General features: G+C 48.5%; 7 protein-coding genes across 7 annotated transcripts; 4 read left to right on the top strand and 3 right to left on the bottom strand.

Annotated features, from left to right (window-relative positions):
* Positions 1-379: 379 nt before the first annotated feature.
* On the top strand, positions 380-1,813 carry PHATRDRAFT_46233 (predicted protein; the record flags this gene model as incomplete). The annotated part of the gene is made up of 5 exons (XM_002180651.1): positions 380-572; positions 657-720; positions 794-1,141; positions 1,235-1,412; positions 1,499-1,813. 5 exons carry the CDS (start codon positions 380-382, stop codon positions 1,811-1,813), a joined length of 1,098 nt encoding a protein of 365 aa, XP_002180687.1.
* Positions 1,814-2,429: 616 nt separating this feature from the next.
* On the top strand, positions 2,430-4,052 carry GrpE (GrpE protein, HSP90 cofactor, chloroplast targeted; the record flags this gene model as incomplete). Its single annotated transcript, XM_002180650.1, has 1 exon — positions 2,430-4,004. A coding segment is annotated over one exon (1,575 nt), but the record flags the coding sequence as incomplete, so codon positions are not given.
* Positions 4,053-4,175: 123 nt separating this feature from the next.
* On the bottom strand, positions 4,176-6,112 carry PHATRDRAFT_46231 (predicted protein). Its single transcript, XM_002180448.1, has one exon. It carries the CDS (start codon positions 5,900-5,902, stop codon positions 4,229-4,231), a length of 1,674 nt encoding a protein of 557 aa, XP_002180484.1. The 5' UTR covers positions 5,903-6,112; the 3' UTR covers positions 4,176-4,228.
* A 428-nt stretch (positions 6,113-6,540) lies between these two features.
* On the top strand, positions 6,541-7,263 carry AP1sigma (predicted protein; the record flags this gene model as incomplete). Its single annotated transcript, XM_002180649.1, has 2 exons — positions 6,541-6,886; positions 7,001-7,263. The coding sequence occupies 2 exons, from the start codon at positions 6,541-6,543 to the stop codon at positions 7,261-7,263; spliced, it is 609 nt and encodes a 202-aa protein (XP_002180685.1).
* Positions 7,264-7,466: 203 nt separating this feature from the next.
* PHATRDRAFT_12877 (predicted protein) lies at positions 7,467-8,365 on the bottom strand (the record flags this gene model as incomplete). Its single annotated transcript, XM_002180447.1, has 3 exons — positions 7,467-7,928; positions 8,032-8,104; positions 8,199-8,365. Coding segments are annotated over 3 exons (702 nt in total), but the record flags the coding sequence as incomplete, so codon positions are not given.
* Positions 8,366-9,258: 893 nt separating this feature from the next.
* Positions 9,259-11,442, bottom strand: PHATRDRAFT_27735 (predicted protein). Its single transcript, XM_002180446.1, has 2 exons — positions 11,323-11,442; positions 9,259-11,201 (listed from the first exon to the last, which is right to left on the bottom strand). Exons 1-2 carry the CDS (start codon positions 11,373-11,375, stop codon positions 9,638-9,640), a joined length of 1,617 nt encoding a protein of 538 aa, XP_002180482.1. The 5' UTR covers positions 11,376-11,442; the 3' UTR covers positions 9,259-9,637.
* Positions 11,443-11,795: 353 nt separating this feature from the next.
* PHATRDRAFT_20608 (predicted protein) lies at positions 11,796-15,076 on the top strand. Its single transcript, XM_002180648.1, has 2 exons — positions 11,796-14,122; positions 14,177-15,076. Exons 1-2 carry the CDS (start codon positions 12,028-12,030, stop codon positions 14,572-14,574), a joined length of 2,493 nt encoding a protein of 830 aa, XP_002180684.1. The 5' UTR covers positions 11,796-12,027; the 3' UTR covers positions 14,575-15,076.
* The last annotated feature ends 1,558 nt before the right edge of the window (positions 15,077-16,634 follow it).

Genomic DNA, 16,634 nt, shown 5'->3' with positions numbered 1-16,634 from the left:
GCTGTGAGAGAGAATTGTGCTTAAGCTCCATGAACAAAAAGTGTTGTGCGTCAGCTCCATTTTCCAGTACGCACCTTGCGAGTACGGTAAGATGTTTTTTGCCGGCTTAAAGGAACAGAACGGCTTGACTGGGAGAACCACGCAGCCACAACGCAGATGCTGCACAATCGATTGCTTGTCGAAAAGCGTGGCGTCTTGCATCGTTTTCATATCCCTGAGAAATATAGTCCAATGCAATAAAAGCCTTTCAAGGACTAGCAACCTGGCTTCCTTCGTACAACAACCAGACGTGAAGCCATATTCATCTTCAAAAACAGCAGGCAAACAAAACGCCACTGAGAAGCTCATCTTACCCCCAGTGAATTTACCGCAAACAGCAATGCCAAGCCAGCGGAGACATCTTCGTCCGGACTACGGGGACGTTGAATACGTTTCAACTGGTGGTGAAGTCCGAGAAATAAAGACATACTCATACCTTAACAACTTGTTGGCTATCGAAAAAGAAAATTTTGATGAAACGCCTAGCCGAAACTGCAAGTGGGCAGGTTGTCCGGATTATCGACCTTTAAATTGTAAGCACTTCCTTGACTGAACTTGGATGACTTTTGTGCTACCTGATGGTACTCATTCTTCTTGTTGCTCTGGACAACTTTTAGGCAACAGCTTTCACGAGCTTGGGCTCAACAACGAGAACTTATCTCACCGGTCGAACTTGCTAGGGTATGTTAAAATGATTCCGAAAGAAAGATGCTGAACAGTTTTACCTTGCTCAATAGCTGCTTTCGTACTCCAGTGAAGGTGCGTATCGAGCGGCATACAGCTTAAACCTGCACATTGGCAACTTGACAGAAACAGTTGTCTTCAAGGAATTCAGTGAGGATCTCAGCGACAAGTATCTTGAATATGTTCGGATGGAAGCATACGTCATGAGCCGTTTGGCGTCTAGTCAATACATAGTCGATATGTACGCTTTCTGCCACCTTTCAGTGCTCGTGGAAAATTTCCCGCGAGGTGACATGAAAGAAAAAGCCGCTCCCTTTCTGAAGCGAAAGAACGTCACTCTATATGACACAGTCGATGTCAATCCACTAAATAAGTTTACTTTGACTCAAAAAGTAAAGTATGCTCTGGACATGGCAAGGTACGTTGACGTTAACTGTAAAGGCTGGTGAAGATGCGAAGATCGGAAACTAGAATGCTAAAAAGCAGAATTGCCATTTTTGCCGATTCACAGAGGTATAGAAGCTATGCACTCGATTGACCTAATCCACGACGATTTGAAGCTTGCACAGTTTCTTTTGGGGAATAACGATCATATCAAGCTCAATGATTTTAGTAGAACTAAAGAACGAGTGTGGGATCCGCTTTTGAAGCGCTTCAAAGTGTACCGGAACAGTGGCAGACATGGCGATGTAAGTTTGTACAGCGAGAGGGTACAATTTTCTACCTAAAAATCCTCTTAATGTTCGGTATCGATTCTATATACCCCTTTGTGCAGTGTCGGTCGCCTGAAGAGTACGCCGAAAAAGAGCTGACGGAAAAGATTGATATCTTCTCGCTTGGATCAATAATGTTTAGTTTATTAACTGGTCTCATTCCGTTTGACGAGATAACCGACGAGGAAGAGATGATGGATAAATTCATGGCAGGCAAACTACCTTTCATTGATCCGCGGTATAAAAAGCGTGATTCAATTGAACGGAAGTTTGTCGAAGTCATGGAGGATTGTTGGAAGTTTAAACCAGAGGACCGGCCTACAGCCGTCGAAGTTGCTCGACGACTAGAAGAACTGGTCATGGAAGAATCTATATAGCCATTACCGAACGACAGTCAGATTGGAAACGGAAACCGACCTCTAATGGGTTGCTCTAAAGCATATTATGCAATTCGCTTGCAACTTTAGGGTCTACTTCTAATTGTAACTTTCGCCTACTCTAGAGCTAGAGAGTAAATCTCACTGTAGTAAATACGTAGGTCCATATTTACCCCAGAGAGGACGTGATAATACGAAACACAAGATTAAATTATAGGTACTGTGACATACTGCCTATGTCACATCACCAGGTCCACTACGACTGAATTTGTTGACTAGGGTACGAATGGGAAAGGCGTTCCCAAGAAAAGGGTCCGTCCGCCGCACGACCCGGTATCCTTCGTTCGATCACGAAGAGAGCCACGAAACAATGAGACCGAACGCGAAGTCGATTGGCCTTCTACTTTTTTGGGACTGTGAATCTCATCTGGGCAATCCTGTGAGCAAACACAACAATCCATATGTCATGACGGCTACCAAACAAGACGAGAGTTTCACCAATGGAAATAGTGACCACATCAGTACGGAATCGGACGTGGAAGAGCCTGCAGCACAACGCCAGAGAACCGATGTACACTGGGCCGACTTGATCCAGTCGGCCATTGTCACTGGCAAGGAGCAACTTAAATCCGATTACACCCAGTCGAGGCCGTATCCACACGGCATATTCAAGAATATCTTCGAACCCGAGTTTCTGAAATCTGTATTGACCGAAGTAAAGTGTAATTCGCAAGTAAATTTCAAAGAGTCTGATCTGTTCCGTGTCTATCAATCAATCGATCTGGCAAACGTGGCCATCGACGATCATTCAAATCAGGAAAAACTCCCAAATACCATTCAGCTGCGCCAATTCTTGTACAGCGATGGATGGCGTCATTTGATTGAAGACGTTAGCGGCCTAGAACGCGGGACTCTCAATGAGAAGGTGGATTGTGCCTTTAATTGCCATACGACAGGGTGTCATTTGCTCTGTCACGATGATGTGATTGGCACCCGTAAGATATCTTACATTCTGTATTTGACTGATGAAGGCTGGAAAGAGGAAGAGGGTGGTGCATTAGAGCTATATGATAGTGTCGAATATGGAAAAGGAGAGGCCAAGCAGCGACTGCCCAATTGTGTACCGTCCAAGACCATTCTCCCACTGTTCAACCACATGGGCTTTTTCGAGGTTCGACCAGGATTTTCTTTCCATGCGGTACAGGAAGTTTTTGGAGATCGCCCAAGGCTATCACTTCAGGGCTGGTATCACACCGACAAACCACCGAAAGGTATTGGAAAAGCGACCTTAGAGCGTCTCAAGGCGACATCAGATCATTTCGAATCGCCATTCACCCCAGTTGAGATACCGCCGCACTCATTAATGAGTGCCACAACCGATGTTTGTATCTTGTTCAACGAAGATCTGAATTTCCTGAGAAAATACGTTCATCCTGTTTACCTAAATCCGGACGCAATCCGTGAGATTAATCAAAGATTTGAGGAAGACTCGAGTGTCCAGTTGCGCAACTTTTTGCTACCGCACTGGGTCGACAAGCTTAGGAAAGCTACCGAGGAAGAGAAACAGGAAAGTTCCGACGGGTACACCGCGGGGGTAACGAAAGATTGGAAATTGGTGGGACCCTCACACAAACAGCGCTACCTCCAATACACAAATCGGATTTCTGACGATTCCGCCGATCTTGTAGAAACGGGAGAAATTCTCGCACATTTGCAGCATGTGTTGCAGTCCTCCGTCTTTTTGCGTTTTTTGCTGTCAATTACGTCCTTGTCTCCGACTTCCTACCGTGGACACGTTCGTCGGTTTCGTCCCGGTCTGGATTATACAGTCGCCCATTACGGACTATTACAGCTCACGTCGGTTTTGGACGCGACTTTGTGTTTCGTGGCCGGGCAAGGTGAGGATGTTGCCGAAACGGATGATCCTTTGGAAGCGGATGTAGCTTGGCAGTCTGGCGATGTAGGTGCATTTGAGTGTTACATTGCAGCAGATGATGAAGAGGGTAGCGAAGCAGCTGCGGATGAGTACCACGAGGATGACGACACCGGATTGTTAAGTGTGTCCGCAAGCAATAATACCCTATCGTTGGTTTACCGTGACCCTGGTACATTACGATTCATCAAATACGTGGGATCACAAGCGCCGAGTTCGCGTTGGGACATCTCAATGGAGTATCAAGTAACAGAAGAGGCGGGGGATTGTGCCAACATCGAGGTGGAAAAAAATCTATCGGCTTGAATAAAAAAATATAGAAGAGTATGTGATCCGAGAAAATCATGAAATTAGCGAAAAGTGGTCGACTGTCAAACTAATTTTGTGATAAAGGTGTAGCGGCTGTCGCGAGAAGACTTTACAATAAATAAAAGGCAAACACTTCCTTTAAACCTCGATTCGATATCCTTTGTCCAGACGTGCTATTTATTAAAATGGCCTCGTCCAACAGACAATTCCTCGAGTTCTTTGGAAATTCCCGAAATAATGCTGCGAGTATCGCTCATTTGGGCTTGCTTGGACGAGCTCAGTCCCATTTCAACAACTTCTTGTTTAAGCATATCAAAAACACTTTGGAAAGTTGATAACGAAGCTTGTAAATCTCCCGTAGTGTGTTGAACACGGCCAACTTCTTCTAAGGTGGAGACCGTTGAAGCTCCCCTCCTCTCTTTGAGGCGAATCGCATGATCATAGGACTCAAGAGCTTCCTCGAAGTTGCCGCGTAACGTATAGACTTTGCCCATCGCATCATACGAACGGGCTATTTCGAGTTCTTGGCCACTTTTTCCCCCTCGTTCTGTGATACACGATATAAATTGATGCAAAGCCTCGTCGAACGTGCCCCGCAGGGTATAGACCAAACCGAGTTGGTAGTGGATGGTAGCAATCGCTAAGACATTGCCCTGTTGCAGTCGGAGTCTCAATCCTTGTTGCAAACACTCAATGGCTTGATCCACATTTCCTGTCGACCAATACACGGTACCAAGATTACTATACGAGTCGGCCAATGGCACCTTGTCTTTCTCCTGTGCAGCTACAATGGCTTTCCGGTAAGTTTCGATTGCTGCTTCGAAGCGTTGCTGTCGGAAGTAGACGTTCCCAAGGACGTTGTATGTCAAGGAAAGCTTGGCGTGCTGAGTTCCGTGACGAGCGTGCAAATCTTGGAGTTGGGAAATCAGCAAGCTTTCTGTGTCCAACGCCACAAGCTGATGGGTCCCTGCAGATTTAACTCGTCGGTGTCGATTGACAACTCGAGGCCTGGATCCTAAGGATCCATTTCTGCTTTTTGTATAGCACGCAGAACCGCTGCTGTAAGCATTTGAATGTTCACTACTAGGTGCGAGTGGGGGGAGGATCAGGGGAGCCAATATTGCTGAGGTCTCCAAGTTCGGCGACGTTGGCTGGAAAATGGGCATGACACTTACGGCACTTGTCGGCGACAGACACCGTCCATGCTCTGGAATTGCTGTCAGCACCGAGTCGGGCGATGAGGTTCGAACCCTCATGCTTTCCAGTGGAGAAAGCGGCCTCTCCATAATAGTAGTCAGGTTGCTGGAAGTGTCACTTTTCGTTCGGCGGTGTCGGCGAGGCCCGGCAACACGTGCCGGAGCTCCAGTAGGCAGGGGCGAACAAGAGATGTCCGGATAGATTGACTGTCTCTCAATGGATTTCTCTCGTTTTTTTTTCGATTTCGCTGGCTGCGAAACAGAATCTTCCGACTGTAAAGTAATTGGGTCTTTTTGAATATCTGTATTTATGAAGCCGTTATGCCGATCGCCACACGCACTGACTGTGAGCTCCTCTTCTTGGAAGATCGTTTGCTCTTGAGTTTGATTTGGAAATTTTTCCAGTGGGATAGAAGGCGACGACGATAACGACACCGACACCGAGCAGGAAACTTTCTGAAGTTGCTGTAAGATTTCTGCTGGCGGGCTTGAATCTTCGGATGTACTTGCCATCAAAAGACCTCGTGGATGTGAACCATGCGCTTCATACTTTTCTTGAAGACCGTTGCTGCTGCCCCGTTGGCTTTCGCTATCAAGTTTCGGGTCGCCTACAGTCCACTTTCCGGAACTTTCCTTCGCACTTACACTCATTGCAACTTCTCTTTTTGCTTTGTTTGCTTTACTATTCCCTTTTTATTGTTGCGCTCGTTCTTTTTTTCATATTCTAGTGGCGAGATCACGAACTTTCCATCGTTGTGCGAAGCGGGACACGGAAGTCGTTCTCAACGGAAGGGGTTGCCAACTAAAGTCTTGGAAAAGTCGTTGAGGCTTATATACGTTCTCGTTGGGGCATAGCACATGCAAACTATTTTAGATATATCATTTCTATGTTGGCTATGAATTCGATAAGTTTGCATGTTCACCGTCGAAGAACTGCGACGGTCGCGACCCACCCACCAGTCGTTGGTTTCATCTCCACGAATTGGTCATCCATGTCATCTTCAATAAGAAGGTCATCGAGTTGAGTATGTGTCCATCTCTCATTTACAGTTAATTGTAAATTTATTCGTTCCCCTCTCTATGTCTTCAGTCATACTTGTGCTTGAGTAGACCGTCTGTCGGATATCCGTATTTTTCTTGCTCGCTGCAGGGTATCGTGCCGACCATGGCGAAGGGACCAGCAACTACAAAGCAATTTGAAAGCAACACTCATAACACCGTTAAAGCTGCGTACTTCTTCAATTTCTTCCGCTTGTTTCCGAATCGCAGAAATGTCGAACCGATACACCATGACCACGACAGATATTGCTGGGGAAGCAGTTGAAACGGGCAAAGCCGCTTGTGGGTGGGACTTTATCGTGCTCATGAGCCGGCAAGGCAAGATTCGCTTGAGTGAATTCTTTTCATCCTATTCAGAATCGGATAAGCGTCGTATTGTCCGTGACATTCAAGCTGATATCCTTCCCCGGGCTCCAAAGATGTGCAACATTATTGAAAAGGGCACTTACAAGTTCGTCTACCGGCGCTACGCGTCCTTGTACTTTGTGGTCGGCGTACCACAAGGTCTCAACGAACTTATAGTGTTGGAACAGATCCATTTGTTTGTGGAAGCTCTGGATGGATATTTTAATTCCGGTAAGTACATTGTTTTTTTTTGTTGAGCTGTGTTTCTTGAATTTATGCCATCACAAGTGCTCTCTTTGAAGATGGCGGGCGCTAATCTCTGCCTTTTCAATCCTTTTGCTACAGTTTGCGAACTGGACTTGGTATTTTCCTTGCATAAGTCACTTTTGATTCTTTTTGAGATGTTTATTGGTGGTATGTTGTGCGAGTCAAACAAACGCGAAGTCCTGAAGGCGATTGTAGAAGCAGAGGAATTGGTCGAAGAAATGACCAAACCTGGTGAAGACACGGCTTCACAACTGGACGACGGTCTGTCCTTTCAGGAACAATTTCAGCTCGGCCGTACTCCAGGCCGACGTCAGGGAAACAGTGGACCGGGACGGCGATAAATGTATAGAAGCAAAAGCGCATTTGCGTTGAAGTCTGTTTAGTTTATTAAAGATGCGCAGTGTATCCGCTAAAACCGGCCAGGCTTTTGACTAAAATCGACCCGGCCATGTTGTCACGGTCTCGCACCACCATTGCCCGTCGAAGAGTTAAAATTATTCGGTAACGTCGACTCCCCACCGGTACTCAAAACCTGCTCTACCACCGTATTGAACGAGGAGCAGCGCGGACACTGAATACCCAGAAAGTGCCACTGCTGACGATGTGATTTCGCTTCGCAATCATTGCACATAATATCCACGATACGTTGCAAATCCGCCGGCATTGGATGCTCGGCAATATCCCGTGCGCGCGCTTCCCATGCCGCCGCCATGCTTTGCTGCGATACGACCGTCTTTTTACAAATTGGACACCGGTAATCAAAGCCGGCCAGTTTCCGAAAACAGTGGGCGTGAATAGCGTGACCGCAAGGTAAGTCTTGGGGGGACTGCCGCGAACTAAACATGTCTTCGTGGCAGACGGGGCAATTGTTCTTATACTTGTCCTTGAAGCACTGGTGGTTGTCAAAGACTGTGACGGAAATGCACATGCAGCATTCGTTGCAGTGGCGGAACGCCTCTACACCACCGACGCGGCAAAATCCACACTGGACACAATGAAAGGGTTTCTTGGACTACGCGTAACAAAGAATAGTCTGACATGAGTACAAATATCTCGACGAGCAATCACACGGTCGGAGAGAAACAGGAGTAGCTGTAGGGATAGCGTACCTTTGACATCCACAGGTTACAAATTCCACAATGGTATTCTCCAAAAACTGTCTGACAATTGGTGCATTGATTGCTGAGCAACAGAAAAGAAAAAGAGGTCAGATAACTTCACAATCGAATGTCTTGAAACGAAGCCCATATTGACGTCCAAACAGCAATCCACTTACGAGGCGCGCTGACGAGTACTACAATTTTTGCAGACAACTTCTTGCACGAGAAATCGGTTCATGGGCGGATGTCCCGTTGGACTGAGCTCATCGTGACAGATGCGGCACCCAAAGACGCTATTACAGCAAGGTGCTACCATGTTGCAGTTGCGTTCGTAGTGTACGCAGGCGGCGTTGGCTTCCGGAGCTGGTAAGATCGGAGCCGGTGGAGCTACTTGCATCCGTCCACCGCTCATGAGTGACTGAATCTGCATGCGTTTGTCCTGTTCGGATAGGGTCGTGTCCCGCATAATGGCTTGAATGGCGCGGCGGCGGGCGACAGCCGCGTCTTCTTCCGGGGGATCCGGTTCCGCGAGTTCGTTCATTCCTTCCTCTTCCTCGTCGTCCTCGAGATCTTCGTCGCTGCCAGCCATTTCAATATCGTCTTCCTGCATGTTGCCGTTGTTATTGATGTAGTCGTTTGGATGACTCATAGGTCACAAAGGTATTGGTAGAAATTGACAATAGATTGCCGGGGAGGGCAGGGTGTAGGACACGGCAGGGGTCGGGACGAATCGACTTTTCGGGTGAATCCGTGATTTCTTTTTTGTGCCGTGTACACAAAGAGCGCGGCACGAGGTAGGTCGACACAGTTTCGACGGAGAGCTCTTATTCCTTGATACAAAGCTGCGAATCGATTTTCACAGTGAGTCGGGGTCAAGGGTGACGGAGAGCTCTTGACTATGCGTGAATGTCGGCTGCAACAAGGTTTTGGAGTCGTAGTGAGGAAGGAAGCGTGTATGCAGCGGGACCGAGAGACCTCGTTTTCTATAGAGTACACGGGATGCGTCGGAGGCTGATTTGCAAAAGTTGACTCTCTCTATCGGGCACGGATTAGGATTGCCACAGCCGAAATATCTGATTGGCTGGAACGGGGGAGCCGAAGGGTGCTGCAGTCTTCACCACTGCCTAAAAAGTCACGACGTTACTTTTATGATGCAATAGAGGAACACTCGGACTCTTCCGGATCAGGAAATTGATAAATCACAAGCTGTCCAGACATTAGAAGCAGAAACACGATCGAAGCATTTTTGTCAATTATAGTACTGGATTCATGAGAATTCTCTGGTACGCAATAAAGAATCATATGGTGAGGCTATTGTAGGTCAGTGCTCCTCCTCGCACTTTGCTATTGCGTCAATAAGTTGTCAGCTGTCACGAACAACAGCGCATGGACTCCCGTCTGGCTGGCGACGGAGAAAACCCCAGCAACATTTCAGAACACAGGTAACAGGGTCAAAACTAATGTAAGGAGTCGTATCAGTTGCCTCTCCAGCTATGAAACAGGATCAAAGCTAAATATATCCATTCCATTCCTGTATCGGTATTACCTAGCTGTGAAAAACACATGATTTTCAAGTCTAGGAACGATAACCAAAGAACAGAACAACCTCTTCTCTTTACTCCCATTCAATTGTTGCTGGCGGCTTGGAACTGATATCGTAACACAAGCGATTGATGCCCCGCACTTCGTTGATAATGCGTGAGCTCATTGTGCCCATTACGTCGTATGGCAAATGGTAAAAGTCGGCCGTCATGTAGTCAGTGGTTTCCACGCAACGGACCGCTGCGACGTTCTCATACGTGCGACCGTCGCCCATGACCCCCACCGACTTAACGGGCAACAGAACGACAAAGGCTTGTCCAATCGCACGATAATGTCCCGAACGCCACAATTCTTCAATCATAATGGCGTCAGCTTCTTGCAATATTTTGACGCGTTCGGCCGTTACTTCCCCAATTATGCGAATGGCCAGACCTGGACCGGGAAAGGGGTGCCGCCAGACGCTAGCTTCATCAATGCCCAAGGCCATGCCGAGCTCTCGCACCTCGTCCTTGAAGAGTTCCCGTAGCGGTTCGATTAGTTTTAAATTCATTGAAGCTGGGAGGCCACCAACGTTGTGATGTGTCTTGATCGTCGCCGACGGTCCCTTGTAGGAGATACTCTCAATTACATCAGGGTACAATGTTCCCTGCAGTAAATACTGACAAGGGCCGCTTTCTCGTTCAATCTTTGCAGCCTCTTCCTGAAACACATCGATGAATGTTCCACCAATTATCTTTCGCTTCTTTTCCGGATCCGTCACTCCCTTGAGTAGATCCAAAAACCTGTCACTCGCATCCACACAGCGTAGATTGACGCCACAGTCTTCCCGCATCCGCTTGAGCACGGCACTGGCTTCGTCCTTGCGCAGACAGCCGTTGTCAACGAGCACGGCGTGAAAGCGATCACCAATTGCCCTCGTCATAAGTACGGCAGCCACAGTCGAATCCACTCCACCACTGACGGCTCCCAAAACGTGACCATCCGGTCCTACCTTGGCCCGGACTTCTTCGATAAACTCTTGTGCGTAATCCGTCATGACCCAATCCGGTGTGGCACCAGCAATGGTGATCACGAAATTTCGGAGCAACGTTTTCCCCAGAGGCGAGTGCGTGACCTCGGGATGAAATTGGAGTCCCCACATGCGGGTGGCCAAGTTTTCAATCGCAACGTATTCGGCGTTGGCTGTCGCGCCGACGGCTTTAAACCCGTCCGGTACGGCATGTAACTTGTCTCCGTGTGACATCCACATTTGAAATTCGCTGGGCATGTCGGCAAACAACTGCGAATCGCAGCCTTCTACCCGGTGTACCATGGCCTTGCCGTACTCGTGTTTGAGACCTGCTTCCACGCGGCCTCCAAATACGTGTGCCAATTCCTGCATACCGTAGCAGATTCCGAGGACGGGAATACGTCGATCTTGAATAAGTTTCCAGGTCTCTGGAGACACATGCGGTGCGCCTTCTTCGTACACGGAATTCGGACCGCCGGAAAGAATGACGGCCGTCAGTTGGTGTTGGGCGAGTTCGGCGGCGTCAACCTGGCAACTGTAGAGTTCACAGTAAACGTGGAGTTCGCGGACGCGACGGGCAATCAAGTGGGAGTACTGGGACCCAAAGTCCAAGATGGCTACTTGTGGACTGGTCCGCGTTGATTTCGTACATGTGTGAGAGTGAAGGGTTGGGACGTTAGACGCATACTTGTTGGTGTATCTTTCAAACTATTAACACAGAACACGTAAACCGTCCTCGATCCTCTTACCGATCCAAGTTCCCTAAGCGCGACGACTGTTTCAAGTATTCTTCTTCACCCATGATTGTTAAAATAGTGGTGCAAGAAGCAAATTTAACTTGGGCCTAAGAAAGAAGGATTTCGGCCAAGAAGTCAACAACATTGGAACAGACCCCTGGGCGGCCTTACAAGTAGATGCTGGTGACGCTACGGCTATTTGTTACGGTCTGAGAACGCATTTCCTTGGTTGGCATGCAGGCCGTCATTTAGGAACTACGATGGGAGTCGCTGACAGACGTATAGAAGTACATGCAGCTATTGTCCATAGGTCATACCTTCTGTTCGTAATCGTCCCGTCCCATTGTCTACAAAACGCGAGTTGAGTTAGTCTTGCACTCCACCCGCTTCGTTATGCCTACCTGACGTATGTTCTCAATTTTGCCGCGATATTGCCAACTAAAATAATGGTCGGCTCCGGCGAGTAGTAACTGTAAACACTTGGGATGATTGATGTTCCATCTCGTCGGACTAGTCGAGAAACAAGACTACACGGCGGAGGCTACAAGTGCCGAAACCCCGCGACAAGCTGGTAGTATTTGAGATACTCATCTCGCACAAGGCGAAGCGAGTCCTCCTTCAGTGGTCGATTGTGTCATCCGTACAAGTTTTCGTCGGCTCGTCAACTCCATCTAAAGTTGCCTTTCCGTCGGCGTACGCAACGAAACCCATTATCCAATGGCATTCAATATGAAGTTTCTCGCTTTGTTTCTCACGTTCTTTCAAGGCGAAGAATGTTGGGCTTTCCATCCGATTGCTTCCTTTCGTTCAGGTCGTAGCGGTAGAAAAGGGGTAGACGGCTCAGCCTCGACATCGTCACGTTGGGCGTCCGACGGTTCCGGGACAGCCTTTTCGATTGAATCGGACCACAGCGGACCCGCCGGTTTCCCCGTACACCGCGTCATATTTCACTCGCTGCCCGGTCAAGAGCAGGATGTTCCTCCTATTTGCATTGAAACGGGAAAGATCGGACGACAGGCGGCGGGTGCTGTCACATTGACTCGCGGTGATTCCGTTCTCTACGCGACAACGTCGCACGACAAGGACCCCAAGGAAGAAATCGACTTTTGTCCCCTCAGTGTGGACTACCAGGAACGATTCAGTTCCGCCGGGCTCACATCCGGTGGGTACAACAAACGGGACGGACGTCCCGCTGAACACGAAATTCTTACCTGTCGTCTCATTGACCGACCGCTCCGGCCATTGATTCAGTCGGGATGGCGGCACGAAACGCAGCTTCTCTCCTGGGTCTTGTCCTACGATGGGGAACGGTCCTGCGATCCTCTTGCGATCATTGCTTCGGCCTCGTCGCTCTTCATTTCCGATGTACCCCTGCACAAACCCGTGGCGGCGGTGCAAGTGGGCATGAAGGATGATGGCACGTTGGTGGTGAATCCTACAAATCTACAGATGGAGACGAGCAAGCTCAACCTGATGGTGGCCGGTACCGAAGAAGCAGTTTTGATGATTGAAGGAGCCGCCGACTTTTTACCAGAATCCACGATGATTCAGGCCGTGAAAACGGGCCATGAGGCGATTCAGGTCCTATGTCAAGGGCTGACCGCGCTAGGAAAAGTCGCCGGAAAGGAAAAGAAGCTGGATACTATTAAAGCTACTCCAGAGAACTTGCAAATTCGAGTAGATGAACTTTTCAGCGATCGTATCGATGATATGTGGTCGTCTGGTCTGGGCAAAGAAGCCCAAGGGAAAATCATGACTGATTTATACACGGCCGTAGTCGGCGAGCTTATCGAAGACTATCCTGGCGAAACGGTTGCCATCAAAGGCGCGTTTAAAGATCTGTTGTGTCGACGCATGTTTTTCCGTGCCCGAGAAGAAGGGCTTCGTTGTGACGGTCGTGGACCGACCGACATTCGTCAGCTTACAATGGAGACTGGGTTGCTGCCGCGTGTGCACGGGTCTGCCCTCTTCACACGAGGTGAAACACAGTGTGTCGCCACGACAACACTGGGTGGTTCCGGCATGCGACAAAAGATTGAAAAACTGGACGGAACCGATGAGAAGCGCTTTTATCTGCAGTATACGTTTCCGCCTAGTTGCGTTGGTGAGACGGGCCGAGTGGGAGCTCCGGGACGTCGAGAAGTCGGACACGGTAACCTGGCGGAAAGGGCCCTGATTCCAACCATACCAGCACTAGCTGATTTCCCTTATACAATTCGGGTAGAGTCTCTCATCACTGAGTCGCACGGTTCCAGTTCCATGGCCAGCGTCTGTGGCGGATCACTGGCTTTAATGGATGCCGGTGTACCCATCAAAGCACCCGTGGCCGGTATTGCAATGGGAATGCTGCTAGGCGATAAAGGCGGCGTATCCGACGAGAACGCTGTAATACTTTCGGATATTCTTGGAACCGAGGATGCACTTGGTACTATGGATTTTAAGGTTGCAGGTGATCGAGTTGGAATATCCACTTTTCAACTGGATATCAAGTGTGAAGGTTTGACTTTGGAAACCATGGAAAGCGCACTGGAACAAGCACGCACGGGCCGCTTACATTTGTTGTCGGAAATGGAAAAGGTAATTGCCTCACCGCGAGAGGAGCTCCCCGCAACTGTCCCAAAAATGATGTCGTTTTCAATTCCTGTTGAGGCCATTGGTAAGATTATTGGACCAGGTGGTAAACAGATTCGTGCTATCATCGAAGATTTTGAGCTTGTAAACATGGACGTCGGTGAAGAGGGAGGGGTACAGTTATCCTCGTTTGATACAGCTAAAATGGGAGAAGCCCAGACCTTTATTACTACTTTGGTTAGTAGTGCCGGACGAAATGGACGTGGGCCAAGAGAGGAACGTCCAAAGTATGAAGGACCGGAACCCGTTGAAGGTGAAACCTACACCGGAAAAATTACTGGTATTCATCCGTTTGGAGTTTTTCTTGAGATTTTGCCCGGTGCCGAGGACGGTTCTTACCCGGGTCTTGAAGGATTGGTTCATGTCTCGGAGCTGGCCCACGAGCGTGTTCGAAACTGCGAAGGTTTCATGAAGAGCATGAATGTTGAAGAACTGACGGTCAAGTATCTCGGTAAAGACAAGGGTAAACTGCAGCTTAGTCGAAAGGCTCTACTCGAAGAACAAGGTGGAGACGGAGGCCGAAGAAATGGTTCTCGAGGACCGAGTCGAGAAGCAGCCGCGCCAACTCCCGAAATGACAAAAGATGAGATCGACGTGATTGCGCAAGCTATTGAGGGTGTAACAGAGCTATAGATTTCTTAGGCTTCGACTCAAGCTATTCCTCTTCGAAGTGACCGTCCAGTACATCCAGTCCCATTTCGTTCAAGATGTTTCGAACTGGACTCGGCTTTCCGTGTCCAGCTTCTAGCGATTTCAACAAGTTTGTCAGAATCTCAGCGTTGTGACGGACACTCTCATCTTGTTGGACATCTTTACTTCCATTTTCGGAGATCGGTCGGATTCGCAACTCGTTGTCCATAGCGCTCATGACATCGGTCATGGCTTTATCAACGCCATCGCCACCTTCCTCATCATCTAACTGGTAGTCGTCTTTCGAGAAAAACAGATCCTTCTCGATTCTCGTAAAATCGAGGTCGTCTGCACATTCTGCTTGCAAAGTTGAGTGCAAAATGTTCAAGAACACAGTAGGATCAATGCGCAGTGGACGAGTCAATCCAATTTGATGCGAAACACCTTCAATCGTGCTTTTGCCGTGCATGAAAGACTGGACTCCGCTCAGCATATCGCTTAAAGCACTATCTCCGCCGTTTGACTCGTCTGATGCAAGCTGCGATCGAGAGGTCGGTCGAGCATTAGCATAGAGTTCCAGTTCGTCTTCATCTGGCATTATCATCCAACGCTCATCATCAACATCACGCGGCGTAGGAGGTTCAAAATGCCTATTGCACGGTACCTTGACCAGTAATTCTGACCGAATTTGCGTCGTAATTGGCTTTTCCGGTTGCGTGAGTGGTGTGAATTGGTTCTTCAACTCCTCTTGAAACACGGGACATTTCAGTATAGGCTCAAGATCATGTGCAGCCTCATTCGGTCCCTGCTGCCATGCATTTAGCAACCATCCCGGCGACGTCGCTGAAACGCGACACTCCGAACATGCCTTTTCGATTCGCGACCAGCACTGGACCCTTCTTTCAACACCCCACCCTTTAGCATCGTTTGTATGACTATCGTTAACTCTGTGCATTAAAATATAATCCAGCCCGGCAACAAGCCGTAAACCAAGCTGCAAAGCGTGTCGTAGATGCGTTGTTCCCTGAACATTGCATTGGCGCTTTAGACGTTTTACTTCAACAGACTGATACACACTAGGAATTGTATCCTCTGCTTTCCAGTAAGGAGCAGCCGTAACGGTGCGAAGCATAGAGTAGTGTGTTCGTCCAAAGCGATGAACCATCCATACCCAATCTTCGCAAGTGCCAGCCAAGGGAGGCTGGTTTAGTGGTGCATGCGTGGTAGCGTATTCCGAAAAAGCAAGGCAAGCAGCGTCAACGAGATCGGGTCGCGTCTCCAGCATATGGACTACTGAGCGAGGGACTACCACCGCTCCACGATGATAGTGATTTGCGCTATTAACACGAGCGACTCTCTCTTGAATAGCGTTATTGACCGTTGGTGAACATTCTACAAGACTGGAAGCCGAGCGGAGCAGCTCAAGTGATTGTGGTATTGATAAAAAAGCATCGGTATCGCTGAAAGGAGCGATCAGGTTGACTTTGCCTCGCAGAATCCAACACCGATGTCGACAATTTGGTGGTCCAATTTGATCCACCCAAGCAGGTAACTCATGCGCGCTCTGAATCAAGAGGACTTGGCCATCATCTTGATCCCAAAATTCCATTGCCAAAATGGGATTCTGGGAAGAATACTGCCCACACAATCCGATCAACTTCCATTCATCGGCTACCGAAACACCGTAACATAAACTGGTTCGTAGATGAGGAATACCCCCGGTTTCGTGTATCCCGAATACGGGGCCATCTCCTCCAATCAACCATGGGTATATTTCAGAATGTATGTAGGTATTGATTTCGATGGCAATTCTACTAAGAGCAATAAGATGCTCCGGCGAGGCTACCTCGAAGGGTGGCAGATAGATGTCAACTATGAGAGTGTTCTCCAAACCGTTTTCCCGTTTTAGAGCTTCTGCAAGTAGCGACCCTTCCTCCATGCTCGACTATATGCTCGCTGCAATTCGTTTAACTTTCTGCTCACGCCAAGACAGCTCTAGCTAGAGGACGGATTCATGGGCTGGATGGATGTAACTTGGAACAGTAAAACCATCGGTAGAAGTC

Source organism: Phaeodactylum tricornutum, chromosome 9 (assembly GCF_000150955.2).
Source record: "Phaeodactylum tricornutum CCAP 1055/1 chromosome 9, whole genome shotgun sequence".
Classification (NCBI taxonomy): Eukaryota; Bacillariophyta; class Bacillariophyceae; order Surirellales; family Neidiaceae; genus Phaeodactylum; species Phaeodactylum tricornutum.
This window is presented reverse-complemented; position numbering and strand designations above follow the sequence as displayed.

What these genes read in the sequence shown, in the direction of transcription:
- PHATRDRAFT_46231 (XM_002180448.1), bottom strand. Translation starts at nt 5,902, where the DNA reads ATGAGTGTAAGTGCGAAGGAAAGTTCCGGAAAGTGGACTGTAGGCGAC.
- PHATRDRAFT_27735 (XM_002180446.1), bottom strand. Translation starts at nt 11,375, where the DNA reads ATGGGTGAAGAAGAATACTTGAAACAGTCGTCGCGCTTAGGGAACTTG. An exon ending in CGCTTAGGGAACTTGGATCG is followed by an intron (nt 11,202 to 11,322) that starts GTAAGAGGATCG and finishes AACGCGGACCAG; the next exon opens with TCCACAAGTAGCCATCTTGG.
- PHATRDRAFT_20608 (XM_002180648.1), top strand. Translation starts at nt 12,028, where the DNA reads ATGGCATTCAATATGAAGTTTCTCGCTTTGTTTCTCACGTTCTTTCAA. An exon ending in CTTTATTACTACTTTGGTTA is followed by an intron (nt 14,123 to 14,176) that starts GTAGTGCCGGAC and finishes CAAAGTATGAAG; the next exon opens with GACCGGAACCCGTTGAAGGT.